General features: G+C 37.0%; 1 protein-coding gene across 2 annotated transcripts in view; it reads left to right on the forward strand.

The window, feature by feature from the left end:
• The window catches only part of BRWD3 (bromodomain and WD repeat domain containing 3), a 129253-nt gene that overhangs the window by 102282 nt on the left and 8759 nt on the right, over nt 1–18212 (forward strand). For both annotated transcript variants that reach the window (XM_049871964.1, XM_049871965.1), the window contains 10 exons: nt 133–253; nt 1279–1404; nt 1492–1570; nt 3824–3880; nt 4947–5087; nt 6324–6395; nt 14329–14481; nt 16217–16380; nt 16913–17010; nt 17552–17710. In XM_049871964.1, coding sequence (XP_049727921.1) covers nt 133–253; nt 1279–1404; nt 1492–1570; nt 3824–3880; nt 4947–5087; nt 6324–6395; nt 14329–14481; nt 16217–16380; nt 16913–17010; nt 17552–17710 — 1170 coding nt within the window. The remainder of the gene's footprint in view (nt 1–132; nt 254–1278; nt 1405–1491; nt 1571–3823; nt 3881–4946; nt 5088–6323; nt 6396–14328; nt 14482–16216; nt 16381–16912; nt 17011–17551; nt 17711–18212) is intronic.

Raw genomic sequence — 18212 nt, forward strand, 5'->3', positions numbered from 1 at the left:
CGAATCATTGTTTTAGAAATGTAGTATATTACTCTCTTCTTGTATATATATTAATTTGTGTTTGTTAACATGAAATGTTAAGTTCCTCTTAACTGCTGTTTTTTTTTTTTTTTTTTTTTGGTAATTTTGTAGATTTTGCCAGCCCTTTTGCTGTTCCAGTGGATCTCAGTGCCTACCCCTTATACTGTACTGTAGTTGCTTATCCAACTGACCTCAACACCATCAGGCGGAGACTTGAAAACCGCTTTTACAGGTCTGTTTGGTTTTACCATTTATTATAAAATCCACAACTGTATATCTTTTTCTTTCCTTTTTGTGTGATGGTACACTGAGATCTGTGTTTTCATGTGTAAAATGTCATTCAAAAGACTCACTCCAAAATTTCTTTTAAAAATTTTAAACAGCTAATTTCCCTTTATTCAGTAGATTCTCAGTCTTGCAGGGTAAAAAGGTGGTAGGGAAGGAAAGACAGGAAATTAGCGGTAGCATAAATCATGTGTAAAACAAAACTACAGTTAACTTTTGATTATTAAAGGCAGATTAAGTTGTTTATAGATTCATTGCAATTAAGGTGCTACATAGACTTGGAAAGCATGCATAAATCACACTATTGGGGACTTAGCAGTTAATAAGATCTAATTCTCAGCTCTGAAAATGTGTATAGGAAAAGATCCAAGTTATTTTTTGCTTCGTTTTGGATTTGTTTTTTGGTTGGGGATGATGATTATGGGAGGACTATAGAGGACAGCTTTTGGTTCCTCTCTCATCCCAGGGTCCCTGTGCCCTAACCACAGTTATTCCATGAACTGGTTAATCTGCCTCTTATAATTGAGAATTAAATGTATTTTTATAATACCCTATATATTTTATTTATTAATATATCATAAAAATAACTAGATAAAAATCTGTTATTTTCTACAATCTGGTTTGTTTTTTTTTTTCTGCTATTCTTGTAACTTCCCCTGAAAACTAAACATTCTCTTGACTTTATCAAAACACTTTATTTTTGCTTGTTTTTTTGTCAAATCACTATTTACCCATAATGTTTTGAATTAGGTTATTCCAAATTTTAATATGCAGTCCAGTGGTTCTAAATTTTTCCCTGTGCTTCAAATACTGTGACTGTATCATCTTCTTTTAGTGCACATCAGTAAATACATATATTGGAATGCCTTTGACATACCATGATAAATACCTAATTGTTCTATGTTGTCTATTCCTAGAATATGCTTTAAATGTATCAGCCAAGACTAACAGAAGGTGTTTTTTCTTTCATAGGAGAATATCAGCATTAATGTGGGAGGTACGCTACATTGAGCATAATGCCAGAACTTTCAATGAGCCAGACAGTCCTATAGTCAAAGCAGCCAAAATTGTAACTGATGTCTTACTTCGCTTTATTGGGTAAGAAGCATTTTCTCTTCCAGATGTGCTAACTTCTGGGGTTTTTCTTAATTATTGAAATGTATTTTGACTTATCTTGTTTCTTAGGGATCAGAGCTGTGCTGATATACTGGATACTTATAACAAAATTAAAGCAGAAGAACTAAACAGTACTGATGCAGAGGAGGTAAGAATCACAGCATGATTAGGAATGAAATCTTTTTCTCTTATTTGAAGTAGAGTATTGCATGTAAGTGTTATAATTGGCAATGAGCAGTGAAACAGATTTCTGAAAGTTGACTGAACACCTGCATCTTTTATATTAAACTCTTTAACTTGTGTTTAGATGGCATATGCCAAAAATGTAATTGTGCAACAATATTTAGAGACAAGTAGTTATCCTATTTGACTCAGTAGATTTTCATGATAAGAAATCAACACTTTATTTTTCAACCCTTAAAAACAAGACAAAGCACTCAATATTTTAAAAGAATGTTTAGTTGATGGGAATTTTAGTATGAATTTTGTTTTCTATACATTGTATATAAAATATTAAAATATTTCAAAATTTCAGCTTTGGAAGTGTCAATTTTTAGTAATTTCATAGAATTGCTACTTGATTTCCTTTATGGAAATTTGTAAACATAAACCAATCTTTTCTTAATGAAATAGAATCAGTACTCTCAGCAGACCCTCATATGTGAGATTTTCCCACCAATTTCTTTTTTTTTTTACCCAGCCATTTTTGACTGGAGGCTATGGTACAGAGAAGCAAAAACCAAGATACGAGTCTAGAACAATAATAAGAAAGTGATAATTCAGAAATTTTTAGTGGAAACCAATTCATCCTAGGGTTGAGTGACTCAAATATGCTAGATTCTATTGAAGTGGCATGAAATATTTTGCATGTTTATTTTGTCTGTATCGTTAATCTCCAAAATCTACTGTTTTTTTTGGTTACTATTTCATAAAAATATATGTGACTGTAAAACATTGTAAGTATTCTTGGAGTTAAATGTTATTTATATAATAACAATAAAGAAAACACAAATACACCAATTAAATATTATCCCCCTGGAAACCATGAAGAATTTATCATACTTATTCCTTATATTTTCTTTGACCTTTCACATAAATGTGCTTTGACTCAGGATTTGATATAGCAAGAATTTCCCTCATAGTAGCACTACTCAGGATAGAAGACTAAAGTAAAATGTAATTCAACAGTTTTATTTTTACAAAGGAGTACCAATAACTCATGAGCTACTTGTATTTTCTCCTAGTCATTTTTCTTATAATTTGAGTTGCCATCACCAGGTGAATAGTGGTGCCTGGGCCTTGCCTCTTTGTCTTAAAATCTTATCCCTTAGATACATACCATCTTAGTTAGCTAGTGCTGCTGTAACAAATACCATGAGTCGGTAGCTTTAAAGAACAGAATTTTTTCTCACAGTTCGTTGCTGTGTGCTGTGAAGTCAGTTCTGACTCAGAAACCCTATAGGACAGAGTAGAACTGCCCCATAGGGTTTCCTAGGCTTTAAATCTTTATGGGAGCAGATCGCAAGGTCTCTTCTCCTGCAGGGTGGCTGGTGAGTTCAAACCACTGACCTTTTGGTTAGCAGCCAAGTGCTTAACCATCACTCCACCAGGGCTCCATTCCCACAGGAGGAAGAAGTTTGAATTGAAGGCATTGGCTATAAGGGAAGGCTCTCTGTCTGTTGGCTCTGGGGGAAGATCCTTGTCTCTGTCTAATCTGTTCCTTTTATAACTCTGAAGTGATTAGGTTCAGGGCACACCCTACATTGATATTGCCTCGTTAACATAACAAGACTCAATTCTCAAAGGGGATTACATCACAGGTATAGGGGTTAGGATTCCAACATATGTTTTGGGGGAGAACACAATTCAATCCATAACAGATACTTAACTGAATCTGTAAAAAACGGAAACCAATCCAGTTGTCCCAGTTGTCGTGGAGTCGATTACAACTATGGTGACCCCATGTGTGCAGACATTTATATTTTTCCTATAAGAGAACTGTTTATTGAAATAGCAAAGAATTAATCATGAGTAATTTGTGATTATAGTATATTAAATTAGCATACCATAGAATACTTTTTTTTTCTTTTCAAATACTTTTTTAATCTTTTCAAATACTAATACCTATTTAGGTACAACTTCAGTGGATACCAATCGCTACACCTTTTCCTTAATTTCCTATGCTAATTTAAGGAGAAACCATTAAGCTCTTTCTTTCCCAGTATATTTTCCAGTTTGTAAAGTTTGGAGTTAGTCGCCCTCCAGCCTTTGTTCTGCTGCCTGCTTTAATGAACGAAAATTCATTGTGATTGCATTTGCCTTTTATTTGTATATTCCATCTAACTTGTAAGACATTGAATGTAACTTAATGTCTTCTCCCACCCTCCCCATTTAATTTTAGGATACAGAAATGGTTGATTTAGATTCAGATGGTCCTGGTACTTCATCTGGAAGAAGAGTGAGTGAATAAATCAACTGCTGAGAATAAAAATTTTCATCCTTCCTGTGTCAGGTCCCTAAGGCCACCCCCACATTTGGAGAATCGCCAGAAGGTTCACAGGACTTAGCGTATCATTGTACTCATGGCCAAGATTTATTAGAGTGGTGTAGTAATATATGCAGCTGGATCGTAAGGGACAGACACACAGGCAGAATCTGATCGAATCTGTGTACAGACTTCCTATGATCCTCCTTCTATGAGGGAGTCATAGACCAGACTTTTCCCTCGGCAGTGAAAATGTAGTGACAAGTGCAATTAGATACTCAGTCCCTAAGGATTTTATTGTGGGTTGGTTATGTAGGAACCCTCTGCCTAGCACATACCAAGATTCCAGACTTCCAGATGGAAAACAGGTATTCAGCACAAATAACATCATTTATGCTAGGCACAGTAAACTACCTTTATGATTTAGGAAATGGTTCAAGTGCCAAGTTCCCAGATGCCAGACAAGGGCCATCCTTAAAAACAGGCCCTTCTAAAGATGGCAACCTCATACCTGCTATGATAACACTTTTCTACACACTTCACCTCTGTGGTAATTAGACATATAGTCAATTCTATTTAAGAAACAATTTCCTTTGAAAAACTGAAAGAAATCGCTACAAAAGCATCAAATGTAAAGGCTGGAATTTATCAAGTCCACAAAGAATTTATTAAAAAAAAAACTCTTTTAAATGTTGCTTTGAGAAAATTATGATGACGTTGTCAAGTATACTTAACTATCAGCAAATATTAAAGCATTAATAACTTAATCTGATAGAGAAAAAAAGCATTTGTTCTTCTGTACTTTTTTGGAGGCTCAGATTTCTTAAAATGAGTATTCAGAATATTAGAGTTCTTTTGATTTCCATTGTAAGAGTCTAGTTTATTTTGTTTTCAAGGAGAACGTTGTCTAATCTAAACTAAGAAAAATAGCAGCTGCTCTATTTTTCATAGATATATTAACATCAGGAATACACGAGAAAATCAATGTTTGGAAAGTTAAAGAAAGAACTTTTAGATATAATTCTATTAAAATCTACAGGTCAAATGCCGAGGCAGAAGACAATCTTTAAAGTCTAATCCTGATGCTTGGAAAAAACAATGTGAAGAACTCTTGAGCCTCATTTATGAACGTGAGGACTCAGAGCCATTTCGACAGCCAGCTGATCATCTTTCTTATCCAGTAAGTATACCCAGTACCGTTGAGTCGATTCTGACTCATAGCGACCCTACAGGACAGAGTAGAACTGCCCCATAGAGTTTCCAAGGAGCGTCTGGAGGATTTGAACTGCCGACCCTCTGGTTAGCAGCCGTAGCGCTTAACCACTGCGCCACCAGGTTTCCCGGTAAGCATACAGTTATTTAAATAATTGCCAGTGTCATAATTTCCCATAAGTATACATGCTCACCACTTTGCTGGTGGCGTAGTGGTTAAGCGCTACGGCTGCTAACCAGAGGGTCGGCAGTTCAAATCCTCCAGACGCTCCTTGGAAACTCTATGGGGCAGTTCTACTCTGTCCTGTAGGGTCGCTATGAGTCAGAATCGACTCAACGGTACTGGGTTTGGTTTTTTTGGTTATACATGCTAAGGTTTAGTTAAGAGCCACTTTTTCCTGCCTTCATTCCTTCTCTCTTTTTTCTTTCTTGCTAGTTTATCTTTGAATCATGAAAGCGGGTAGTGTGATTAGCCATGTCTTTCTAAAATGCCTATCATGTACTTAGTATGTAAATTATACAATTGTAAACCAAATTTGAATCTAAATTTTCTTGCTATTCCTTCCAGCTTTTATTTCAGATATTTGTTTAATAAATTCTACTAACTTCTAATACACTGTTCTACATACTGTAGATGCTCAGTGACGTATGTCAGTACTGTTTAATTTATACTAGATATGTTAGTTATCTAATATGGTCTCGTAGAGTACCAGTCTACCAATATTTCTTTCTTTTCACCAAAGAGAAACACATGAGAAATTATAGGATTCCTTTTCTAGGATTATATCTATTTATACATTGAATTAGCTTTTATTATAGGTAGCAAATCTAACTTTTTCAAAGAAAAGGTACAGCAGTATTTCAGAAATACATTAGACCATCCTCTGAGTTTATTGCACACCAGTATTCTTGTCTGCATACACAGGTTTCAGTCAGGAAGAAATAGCGTTCAAATTAGGAACAAAATTATGTTCAATGAAGCCCGTTTGTTTATTTGTAGGGAGTTAGGATAGAATACATTAGTCTCATGTTTTTCATAGCAGAGAAGAATGGTCAATGTAGAATACCTTCACCTTAAATTACAACCAGTAAAAACATAGTTCCTATTTATGGATCTCTGAGCCTTAAGTCATAGTTGTATTCTAAGTCTTGATAGTTTGTTATGGTGGCCTGGAAGCGCAATTTGTTCTCTTTACCCTAATAGGGTCATCAAGAGCAAGAAGGAGAATCCTCAGAGTCATTTGTTCCAGAACGACAAGATCCATTTATTTCTGAGGTAGGCTTTGTAGTCTCTTAAAATATATACTCCGGTTGTTTTTGCCTTCTTTTTCTTTGTAAAATATTCATACTTAAATGAGCCTTTTATAATTTGTTAAAACTATTGTTCAACTCAGTATCTTTTCACTCTTGTTTGGATTTTTGTTTGGTTGTTTTTTAAATCAGCACCTGCTTCTTTTTTTGTTGTTTTTATTGTGCTTTAAGTGAAAGTTTACAGTTCAAGTTAGTTTCTCATACAACGATTTATACACACATTGTTATATGACCCTAGTTTCTCTCCCAATAATGTGACAGAGCACTTCACCTTTCCACCCCAGATTTCCCGTGTCCATTCAACCATTTCCTGTCCTTTTTTGCCTTGCCTTCTCATCTCACCTCCGGACAGGAGCTGCCCATTTAGTCTCATGTATGTCCTTCAGCTAAGAAGCACTCTCTTCACCAGTATCATGTTATGTCTTATGGTCTGGTCTAATCGTTGTCTGAAGAGTTGGCTTTGGGAATGGTTTCAGTTCTGGGCTAACAGAGAGTCTGGGGGTCATGTCTTCCGGGAACCCTCCAGTCTCAATTGGATGAATTAAGTCTGGTCTTTTTACTAGAATTTGAGTTCTGCACCCCACTTTTCTCCTGCTCCATCAGGGACTTTCTGATGTGTTCCCTGTCAGGGCGGTCATTGGTGGTAGCCAGGCACCATCTACTTCTTCTGGTCTCAGGCTGGTGGAGTCTGGTTTTTGTGGCCCTTTCTGTCTCTTGGGCTAATATTTTCCTTTTGCCTTTGGTGTTCTTTCTGCTTTGCTGCAGGTGGGTTGGGACCAATTGATGTATCTTAGATGGTCGCTCTTTAGCTTTTAAGAACCCAGTTGCCACTTACCAAAATGGGATGCAGAACATTTTCTTAATAAACTGTGTTAATGCCAACTGATTGAGATGTCCCCTGAAACCATGGTCCCCAGACCCCGCCCCTGCTACTCTGTCCCTTGAAGTGTTTGGTTGTATTCAGGAAACTTCTTAGCTTTCGGTTTCGTTCAGTTGTGCTGACTTTCCCTGTATTGTGTGTCGTCCTTCCCTTTACCTAATATAATTTTGTCCACTATCTAGTTAGTGGAAATCCTGGTGGCGTAGTGGTTAAGTGCTACGGCTGCTAACCAAAGGGTCGACAGTTTGAATCCACCAGGTGCTCCTTAGAAACTCTATGGGGCAGTTCTACTCTGTCCTATAGGGTCGCTATGAGTCGGAATCGAATCGAGGTCACTGGGTTTAACTAGTTAGCGAATTCCCCTCTCCCTCCTTCCCCACCCTCGTGAACATCAAAGAATGTTTTCTTCTGTGTTTCAACCTTTTCGTGAGTTCTTATAATAGTGGTCTCATACAGTATTTGTCCTTTGGCAACTAACTAATTTCACTCAGCATAATGCCTTCCAGATACCTCTATGTTATGAGATATTTCTCAGATTCATTGTTGTTTATCATTGCATAGTATTCCGTTGTGTGAATATACCATAATTTGTTTATCCATTCATCCGTTGATGGGCACCTAGGTTGTTTCCATCTTTTTGCTATTGTGCACAGTGCTGCAGTCAACATGGGTGTGCATATATCTATTCGCATGTTGGCTCTTATTTCTCTAGGATTTATTCCAAGGAGTGGGATTGCTGGATCATACGGTACTTCTATTTCTAGCTTTTTAAGGAAGTGACAAATTGATTTCCAAAGTGGTTATACCATTTATATTCACACCAGCAGTGTATAAGTCTTCCACTCTCTCCATAACCTCTCCAACGTTTATTATTTAGTGTTTTCTCAATTAATGCTAGCCTTGTTGGAGTGAGATGGCATCTCATTGTAGTTTTGATTTGCATTTCTCTGATGGCTAATGATCGTGAGCATTTCCTCATGTATCTGTTAGCCACCTGAATGTCTTCTTTGGTGAAGTGCCTGTTCATATCTGTCTTAGTCATCTGCTGTAACAGAAATACCATAAGTGGATGGCTTTAACAAAGAGAAATTTATTCTGTTACAGTCTAATAGGCTACAAGTTCAAATTCAGGGTGTCAGTCCAGGGGAAGGCTTTCTTTCTCTGTTGGCTCTGTAGGAAGGTCCTTGTGATGCAGCAGCCTTCCTTTGGTCTGGGAGCATCTCAGCACAGGAATCTCAGGTCCAGTGGACACACTGCTCCTGGCACTGCTTTCTTGGTGCTATGAGGCCTCCATGTCTCTTTGCTCACTTCTCTCGCTTATATCTCAAAAGACATTGGATTACGACACTATCTAATCTTGTAGACCTCATCAGTATAACTGCCACTAATGCATTTTATTACATCATAGTGATAGGATTCACAACATATAGGGAAATCACATCTGAAGATAAAATGGTAGACAATCATACAGTCATACAAGGGAATCATGACCTAGCCACGTTGACAGATATTTTGGGGGGACACGATTGAATTCATGACAATATTCTTTGCCCATTTCTTAATTAGGTTGTCTTTTTGTTGTTGAGGTTTTGTAATACCTTGTAAATTTTAGAGATTAGAGGCCGATCGGATTCGTAGAGACAAAAATTTTTCCCAGCCTGTAGGTTGTCTTTTCATTCCTGTGGTAAAATCTTTTGATGAGCATAAGTGTTTGATTTTTAGGAGCTCTCAGTTGTCTAGTTTCTCTTCTGGTATATGTGCATTGTTAGTAATGTTTTGTATTCTGTGTATGCCATGTATTAGGATTCCTAATATTGTCCCTATTTTTTCTTCCATGATCTTTATCGTTTTAGATTTCATACTTAGGTCCTTGAAACATTTTGAGTTCGTTTTTGTGCATGGTGTGAGGTATGGTTTTGGTTTCATTTTCTCACAGATGGATATCCAATTATGTCAGCACCATTTGTTAAAGAGACTGTCTTTTCCCCAATTAATGGACTTTGGGCCTTCGTCAAATATCAGCTGCTCATAAGTGGATGAATTTATGTCTGCATTCTCAATTCTGTTCCATTGGTCTATGTGTCTGTTGTTGTACCAGTACCAGGCTGTTTTGACTACTGTGGCGGTATAATAGGTTCTAAAACCATGTAGTGTGAGGCCTCCCACTTTGTTCTTCTTCAGTAATGCTTTACTTATCCAGGGCTTTTTCCTTTTCTGTATGAAGTTTGTGATTTGTTTCTCCATCTCATTAAAAAATGCCTTTGGTGGTGAGGAGTGAGCTGCTTGGATCAGGTGGACACTTGAGACTATGTTGGCATCTCCTGCCTGGAGGGGAGATGAGAGGGTGGAGGGGGTTAGAAGCTGGCGAAATGGACACAAAAAGAGAGAGTGTCTCATTAGGGGAAGAGTAATTGGAAGTGTGTAGCAAGGTGTATATGGGTTTTTGTGTGAGAGACTGACTTAATTTGTAAACTTTCACTTAAAGCACAATAAAAATTATTTAAAAAAAATGCCTTTGGAATTTGGATCAGATTGCATTGTATCTGTAGATTGCTTTGGGTAGAATTGACATTTCACAATGTTGAGTCTTCCTATCCATGAGCAAGGTATGTTTTTCAACTTATGTAGGTTTCTTTTGGTTTCTTGCGGTAGTGTCTTGTAGTTTTCTTTATATAGATTTTCTACGTCTCTGGGTAGATTTATTCCTGAGTATTTTATCATCTTCGGGGCTATTGTAAATGGTATTGATTTGGTGATTTCCCCTTCAGCATTTTCTTTGTTGGTGTAGAGGAATCCAACTGATTTTTGTATGTTTACCTTATATTCTGATACTTTGCTTAACTGTTCTATTAGTGTCTATTTAGCTTTTTTGTTGATTCTTTAGGGTTTTCTGGGTATAAGATCATATCATGTGCAAATAGAGATACTCTTACTTCTTCACTACCAATTTGGATGCCCTTTATTTCTTTTTCTAGCCTAATTACTCAGGCTAGGACCTCCAGCACAAGGTTGAATAATTGTGGTGATAAAGGGCATCCTTGTCTGGTTCCCGTTCTCAAGGCGAGTGCTTCCAGACTCTCTCCATTTAGGATGATGTTAGCTATTGACTTTGTATAAATGCCCTTTATTATGTTCAGGAGTTTCGCATCTATTCCTATTTTGCTGAGAGTTTTTATCATGAATGGGTATTGTCGAATAAATGCCTTTTCTGCATCAATTGATAAGATCTTGTGGTTCTTCTGTTTTGTTTTATTTATGTGATGGATTACATTGATTGTTTTTCTAATGTTGAACCACCCTGCATACCTGGTATGAATCCCACTTGAGCATGGTGAATCATTATAGTTTTTGTTTTGTTTTGTTTTGATATGTTCTTGAATTCTGTTGCTAGAATTTTTTTTGAGGATTTTGGTATCTATGTTCATCAGGGATATTGGTCTTAATTTTCTTTTTTTGTGGTGTCTTTACCTGGTTTTCGTATCAGGGTTATGCTGGCATCATAGGAGTATTCCATCCTTTCCTATGCTCTGAAATACCTTTAGTAGTAGTGATGTTTACTCTTCTCTGAAAGTTTGGTAGAATTCTCCAGTGAAAACATCAGGGCCAGGGCTTTTTTTGTTGTTGAGAGTTTTTTAATTACCTTTTCAATCTCTTCTTTTGTTATAAGTGTATTTAATTTTTCTGTGTCTGTTTATGCTAGTTTAGGTAGGTAGTGTGTTTCTAGAAATTTGTCAATTTCCTCAGGGTTTCCAAATTTCTTAAGAGTATAGTTTTTCATAGTATTCTGTTATGATTCTTTTAATTGCAGTTGGGCCTGTTGTTATAGCGCCTTGTGTGGGGTTCGATGAGCGTCTTGAATAGATATCTTCTCATCTTTCACAATATCAGGGAATTTTTCTGCCAACAAATCTTCAACAATTCTCTCTGTATTTTCTGTTATCTCCCCCTTCCCCCCACCCCCACCACCTTTCTGGTACTCTAGTCCCTTGTAGGTTATTCTTCTTGATAGTGTCCCACATAATTCTTAGGGTTTCTTCAAGTATTTGAATTGTTTGATTTTTTTTCCTCAAATATGTTGGTGTCAAATGCTTTATCTTCAATCTCACTAATTCTGACTTCCATTGCCTCAGTTCTACTCCTCTGACTTTCTATTGAGTCGTCTAATTCCGAAATTTTATTATCTTCTGGATTTCTGTTTGCTGTCTCTCTGTGGATTCTTGCAGCCTGTTAAATTTGTCATTGTGCTCTTCTGTAATCTTCCTAAGTTCCTTTATTGCATTGTCTGTGTTCCTTGGCTTTTCTGCCTTTTGCCTGATCTCTTTCCTGATCTCTTGAAGAGTTTGTGTATTAATCTTTGTATTGTACCTCCAGTAATTCCAAGAAGTTCTCTTCCTCCATAAAATTTCCTGATTATTTGTCTTGAGAGCTTGCTGAAGGCATCATGAGCTTGCTGAAACCATCATGGTCTGCCACTTTATGAGATTTGATATTGACTGTTGTCTCCGAGCCATCCATAAGTTATTGTTTTTATTTATTTTATGTTTGCTTACTGTGTCGTAGTTTCTTGTTTTGTTTTAATATGCCCAAATAGGCTTCTTATGTGAGCTAGTTTGATTATTGGTGCCTTTGAAGCTCTAACGTTCTGTCACTGGGTGGTTAGACTAGGTATGTGAGCCCAGGAGTCTGTTTTCTTGTATGGGTTCAGCTCAGGTGTCCAGGTAGTAGGTCACCAAGTGTGTGGTGCAGCCTCTCACCTACAGTCCTAGATGGGCAGGGGCGATTGGAGTAGGCACAGGTATCTGGATGTAGTAGGGCGTCAAGCGCTGAGCAAGGCAGGGGGATGATGGCTGCCTCTGAGTGTCTTGGAGGAAAGCGTGTCCCTGTTCCCTGTAGTGCATAGGTGGGTGGGTTTTGCAGCCAGACTATGGGAACCCAATGCTGTTGGCTTTAAGGGCTGGGAGGCACCACTTATTCTTGGACCCCTGTCGCAGGTGGCTAGGTGGCACAGGTCGAGCGACCAGTCCTAAGGCCCCTGATGTAGGTGGGTAAGTAACCCACTTAATGGGCTGAGTGGTGTCAGATGTCACGAACATGCTACTCCACCATACAGATGATACAGTGAAGTAAGGCTTCAGGTATATACTCTGTTGTACTGTGCTAATGAGGGCCTGTGCTGTTGAAATGGGTCCACGTAGGTCAATGTAGGGAGAAAGGCATTCAAAATCACTGGACCCCTTATGCCTGTGCCTAGGCAAAGGAGCTGTGCCTGCCATGAGTTCCCGGCTTAGGGGAGCTGGCAGATTATTTTTTCCTGTTTGTTAATTTGTTCCCTCTCCAAGGCTGGAAGAATGGCTCAGAGGGCATGACAGGCCACTTTTCTGGTCCAGGGGAAGCAGCAATCGCTGAAAGTGGCCCAGACCTGGAAGATACTAGGGAGGGAGCAGCAGATAAATAAGAGAGAGGTTCTTCCCAAATGGGGTGTTTTTTGGTTCCACGCAGTATGTTAGATGCATGTACTTATCTTTTGCCAATTGATCACCACTCTTCACTGGCTCTGGAGGTTTGAGTAGATTCTCCGCTGCTCAGCCTCTCCCAATGTGGAAATTGCATCCCAAACGCCACTGCTTTCCTTACCACGCATGGCAGCCAATCCCGCCTGCAGGGTGCTGGTTCCCGCCAAGTCAGTTCTGGCAACTCCTCATTGCTTCTGAACTGTCTCTCCCTCTCCCTGCCACTCAGTCCCATTCTTCAACTTTGCCTTTGATATTCAGGGCTCCTAGATAATCTATTCACTTGTTTTTTTGGGCCTTTGTGATAAGAAGGACCACAGGAAGCATCTAACTACTACGGCATTTTTGGCTCCACCTCAGCACCTTTTCTCAGGAGTGTTCTCTGTAGCATCAATTTAAGGTGTTTATTTGTTTATGTAAATCTAAAGCTGTTGTAGTAGAATAGAAAACATCGATTACAACAATACAATTGCGTATGTATTATAGCTGATTATACCCAGTGGGACTTCATTCAACATCCTGACTGGGTCTTTTGAATTTTGGTATCATACTCCACCGGTTGCAACATTTTCCCTCAATGTAAATATTAGTGTTTCATAAGGCATAATGTGTCGAAATATTTTGGTTTTTATAATATAAGCCCCCCAGAAAAGAGTATATTTAGAGCAAGTGTGTGTTCTCATACTTTGAAAAATATTTTTTCTTTTTATAATACCTATTCTTTACCCCTTCTTCTGGCTCTTTGGGTTTCTCCCTTGGGGGTAATATGGTGATTTTCCTTCTTAATGATTTTAAGTAGAATGAAGGCTCTAATGCTGACTATGGTTTTACCCCAAAACATGTTTATTTGTTGAAGGGTGTGCTGTATATAGGTAGAACCTTCAGGTGTGATTGTATGTGATAACCCTAGGAATATCTAAACTAGGACTGCAAAGATTTAACATGATTCTCCTTCCTTCCCTAAATGAAATCAACCTAATTCTGAATTTATGAGACTAAATAGATGAAATGAAAGCATCACATTGCCTAAAACAAAAAAATAAGGGAAGGGCACAATCATGGCCAATTTGGCTTTGACCTGTCCTCACAGCTGGAAATATATAGTTATGTATGTGGCATGTGACTAATTGTATCTTCTGCCTTCATTAAGCAGTTTTCCAGGGGCTTGTTAGGGGCCTGCATCTGCCTTTAAATATGAACTGAAATTCTATATTATAGACTCTGAAGAGATGAAACTAGTGGCTGTGGATTTTCTATTCTGTCCCTTTAGAGTCATTTATCGTTATTGACTGCAGGTGAGGGCTAAGTTTCTCTTGCAGACCCCTACTGTTTTCCTGATTCACCAAAAGAGCCTTAAATGGATGGTTTGAGGCTAGGGGTAGTTGGTAGATGAAAAATAAAATGTTTCATGATAGATTACATCAGTAGGTGATACAATTCTCATTCCCATTGTATTATTCAGTATTGTTACCAGGCTTGAGTATTTAATAGCACATTCTCTTTTGTAGGATTATCAAGATGTTATAGACACTCCTATGGACTTCAGCACTGTGAAGGAAACTCTGGAATCAGGAAACTATGCTAGTCCTCTGGAATTTTACAAGGATGTTCACCAAATATTCAGCAACTGCAAAGCTTATACCTCTAATAAAAAGTCAAGGGTATGAGAAAACAATCGTAGATGGGTTAATTGTCTAAGCAATTACACATATTGAACAGTGTTTTTTTCACCAGTATTAAAACTGCTAAACAAATACATACTGCAGTTTTGACATAGTTACTGAAGTTTCTCAGTGTCTTCTGTGCAACCTGGATTATTTATTAGGTGTGCGTGAAGATACACTTAACAGTCACTCTGAATTTAAACACGTTTTCTTTCCTCTCCTACCTGTCTTTTTGACTGTTTTAGTAGTACTTATATTTAAGCTATTAGTATTACAACCTGAGATTACAACCCTAATCTTTCCTCCTCTCTACCAGAGAGAGGTCAAGGAAGGGAGAGGTAGTAATTTGAGTACCCTTTAATGTGTCCAGTAGATGCTTTGAAAATAAAGGTGGTTGACAGCATTAATTTATATGAAATATTTGAATTGGCTCTGAATATTCCTGTTCCCTTTATTATGACAAATAGCGAACCATACTGGAAAGGTATAACTATTTTTACTCATATTTAACAATTTCCCTTTGTTTTCTCAGAATTTATCTTGAGAACAAAAAATTTAGTAGTAACAATTTTTGTCTTTTAACTTGTAAATAAGTTGCACAACAAATACATACTTTCCCACTTCCACCTCACATAGAATGAATTTTCACTGGTTTCTACAGGCAAAATTTTTTTACGTTTACTTTGTACGCCTTGATCCTGATTGTTAGAGTAACATATATTCTCTATAAAAAGTTTGGAAAATGCAGAGAAGTATAAAGAAGAAAACAAAAATCATCTATAAATCCCATCACCCATTTTTATTTACACTTAATATTTAATGTATATATTTGTGTATTTTTATACACACATATGTGTATACTTATATATTCTTTAAAATAATAAGTTTCATATTTTGAAACCTTTTTAAAAAGTATATAAACACTTTCCCATGTCATTTATAACTCTTGTAAAATTGGGTTTTTAATGACCGTATTGTAATCTAGTAAGGAGCCCTGGTAGCACAACAGTTAAGCAGTGGGCTGCTATCTGAAAGGTCAGCAGTTTAAACCCACCCAGCAGCTCTGTGGGAGAAAGACCTGACGATTTCTTCCGTAAAGATTACAGCCAAGAAAACCCTATAGGGAGTGGTTCCTCTCTATCATATGGGGTTGCTATGAGTCAAAATTAACTCCAGGGCCCCTAACAACAACAGCAACAACAACATTGTATTCTGCTGTATGGTAGTTTTATGTTATTTAGCCAGTGTCCTGTTGCCAGAGATTTAGGTTATTTCCAGTTTTTTACTTTACTTGTATAATATGTAGCTAACATCTTTAACATTGTTGAACATAAAATTTTTGTGTGTGCAGTTCTCTGATAGTTCCTTAAGATAAATTCCCGGAGATAAACTTAATGTCCTAAATATTTGCATATCTTTAAGGTTTTTGGCACATGTTGCAAGTTGTCTTTTAAAAAACTGTTGCAGTTAAAATTCCCACTGGCAATATATGAGTCTTTTTTTCCCATCCTTGCCAACAATGGCTATTATCTTTGGAAAATGTTTGTTAATTTTTAGGTGAAAATGTTATCTTGTTTTAATTCTGCAGGAAGAATTTTTCGTATGTATAAAACAGTGCATATATTTTGTCTAGAATAATGATAGTGATGTTGTTCCAGGCGTGTCGATACCTTTTGTGTTTTATACAGTTAAAGTAGTTGATAAAACAAGACTGTAATTTCCACCTTTTCAGATCTATAGCATGACACTGCGATTATCTGCCTTATTTGAAAGTCATATTAAAAATATTATCTCTGAATATAAGTCAGCAATCCAGAGTCAGAAGAGGAGAAGGCCACGGTACCGAAAACGTCTAAGAAGCAGCAGCAGTTCATTATCTAGTAGCAGAGCTCCTAGGTATATTACATTGATGTAGCATTTTATGTTTTCAAGCATTGTGTATATATTATCTCATTTCTCAAGGTTTATGAATGATTCAAGGGGATCCCAAGTGATTTTGTTTTTTGGAACTCTTGTGCCTATATAGAGATGGCGTTAGCCATCCAAGACATTGTTTATGTGGATTTTATTATACTGAAAACTTTTTTTTTTATGATGGAGATTTAACTTTGTCGAATTACCAATTTGAGACATTTCACTTGAATTTTAGGGCATTTCTTCTTTGGTTACCTTAAGCATTGTGTATCTGTCTATCATACTGTCTGGAGTACTGGTGGCACAGTGGCTAAGTGTTTGGCTGCTAACCAAAAGCTCGGCAGTTCAAATCTACAAGCCCTCCATGGAAACTCTATGGGGCAGTTCTGCTGTGTCCTGTAGGGTCACTCTGAATTGGAATCGACTCAACGGCAATGGGGTTATCATACTGTCTATTGTAATATGTTGCTAACATAGAAAAAATGCTCATTATTTTATGTATTTTTACTTGTAGTCCAAAAGGGAAACAGAAACAAATGAAGTTGCAGCCTAAAAATGACCATAATACCTCAATGTCTTATGCCAGGACTAGCTCTCCTTTCTCGTCTCCTGGTAAATACATCTTTTGTTTTTGGTGTTGTTTATCTCAGTTTAATACTGAAATTAAGGATATGGAAGAGGCAGCATAGTTTATAGTGCAAAGAGCAATGGATTTGGATTTAGAAAAGTTGTATTTTAGTCCCAATTCCACTCGCTAGCTGCGTGGCCTGGATGAAACATTAGACCTTAGGACTTTTAGTTTCTTCATTTAATAAATAAAAGTGTTAGACTAGATGAATTTTAAAGTCTCTTCTAGTTTTAAAACTTATGTGCCTGTATGCTTCTTAACATCTATAATACCTAAAAACCCTCATCTACAATATATTTACCAACATTATGGAGGTGGGTTCCTTGAACAAGTTTCTGACATTTTGCACCTGAAAGTGTAGTGATGATAAATTGTCTGTTCTCAAATTATTGAAATTTTTTCTTAGAACAACGTAATATCTATGTTAAAGTAAAATAATTGAGTAAGACAAAGTTTTAAAAAACAGCCTATTTATCTTTTTTGAAAACATGAGAGTTAACATTACAATCTTTTAAAACGCTTAAGTTTCAGATACTGCTGAAGGGCTTTCACTCTATCTGCTTGATGATGAACTGGATGGGCCATTTTCTTCATCGAGCTTCAGTGGATGTAGCCGAAGTGGAAATAGCCACGATCCGGGAAAAGCCAAGTCGTTCCGGAATAGAGTTTTGCCAGTTAAACAAGGTAGGAAATAAATATGGACAGGACATTTATTCTTTGTTTCCTTATAATTGTAGATAAGTCATTTAAAAACTGATGTACTTAAGTAGTAAAAAATGAGTGTGTCCTTATACTTTATGAGGATTTTAATATTATCATATTGGAGTAAGATAGGGTTTCATATCCACAACTAGGAAGAGGCCATTAGCAGATTTCTAATATTTTCAAACATATTTAGTGTTTTAAAATAAAATGTAAAATGAATAGAGGAAAACTAAATGTAGGTTTTTTTTCCCCTAGCACATAAGAGCCAGACTGTTGGACACATTTAGGATTTTTTTTAAATACATTAAACCAGGTTAACACAAAAGGATAAAAATTCCAGGTGATCTGTAAATAGGTCTCATATTTTTGTGAGTCACCTCAATTAAAAACTGGTTTAGGTTGAGAAGTGAGCCTTCTTTGTGTAAATACCCACTTCTGCCCCTTTTGTTTGGTTTTTTGGTTACATAACTCCGATTTTCTC

Source organism: Elephas maximus, chromosome X, assembly GCF_024166365.1.
Source record: "Elephas maximus indicus isolate mEleMax1 chromosome X, mEleMax1 primary haplotype, whole genome shotgun sequence".
Classification (NCBI taxonomy): Eukaryota; Metazoa; Chordata; class Mammalia; order Proboscidea; family Elephantidae; genus Elephas; species Elephas maximus.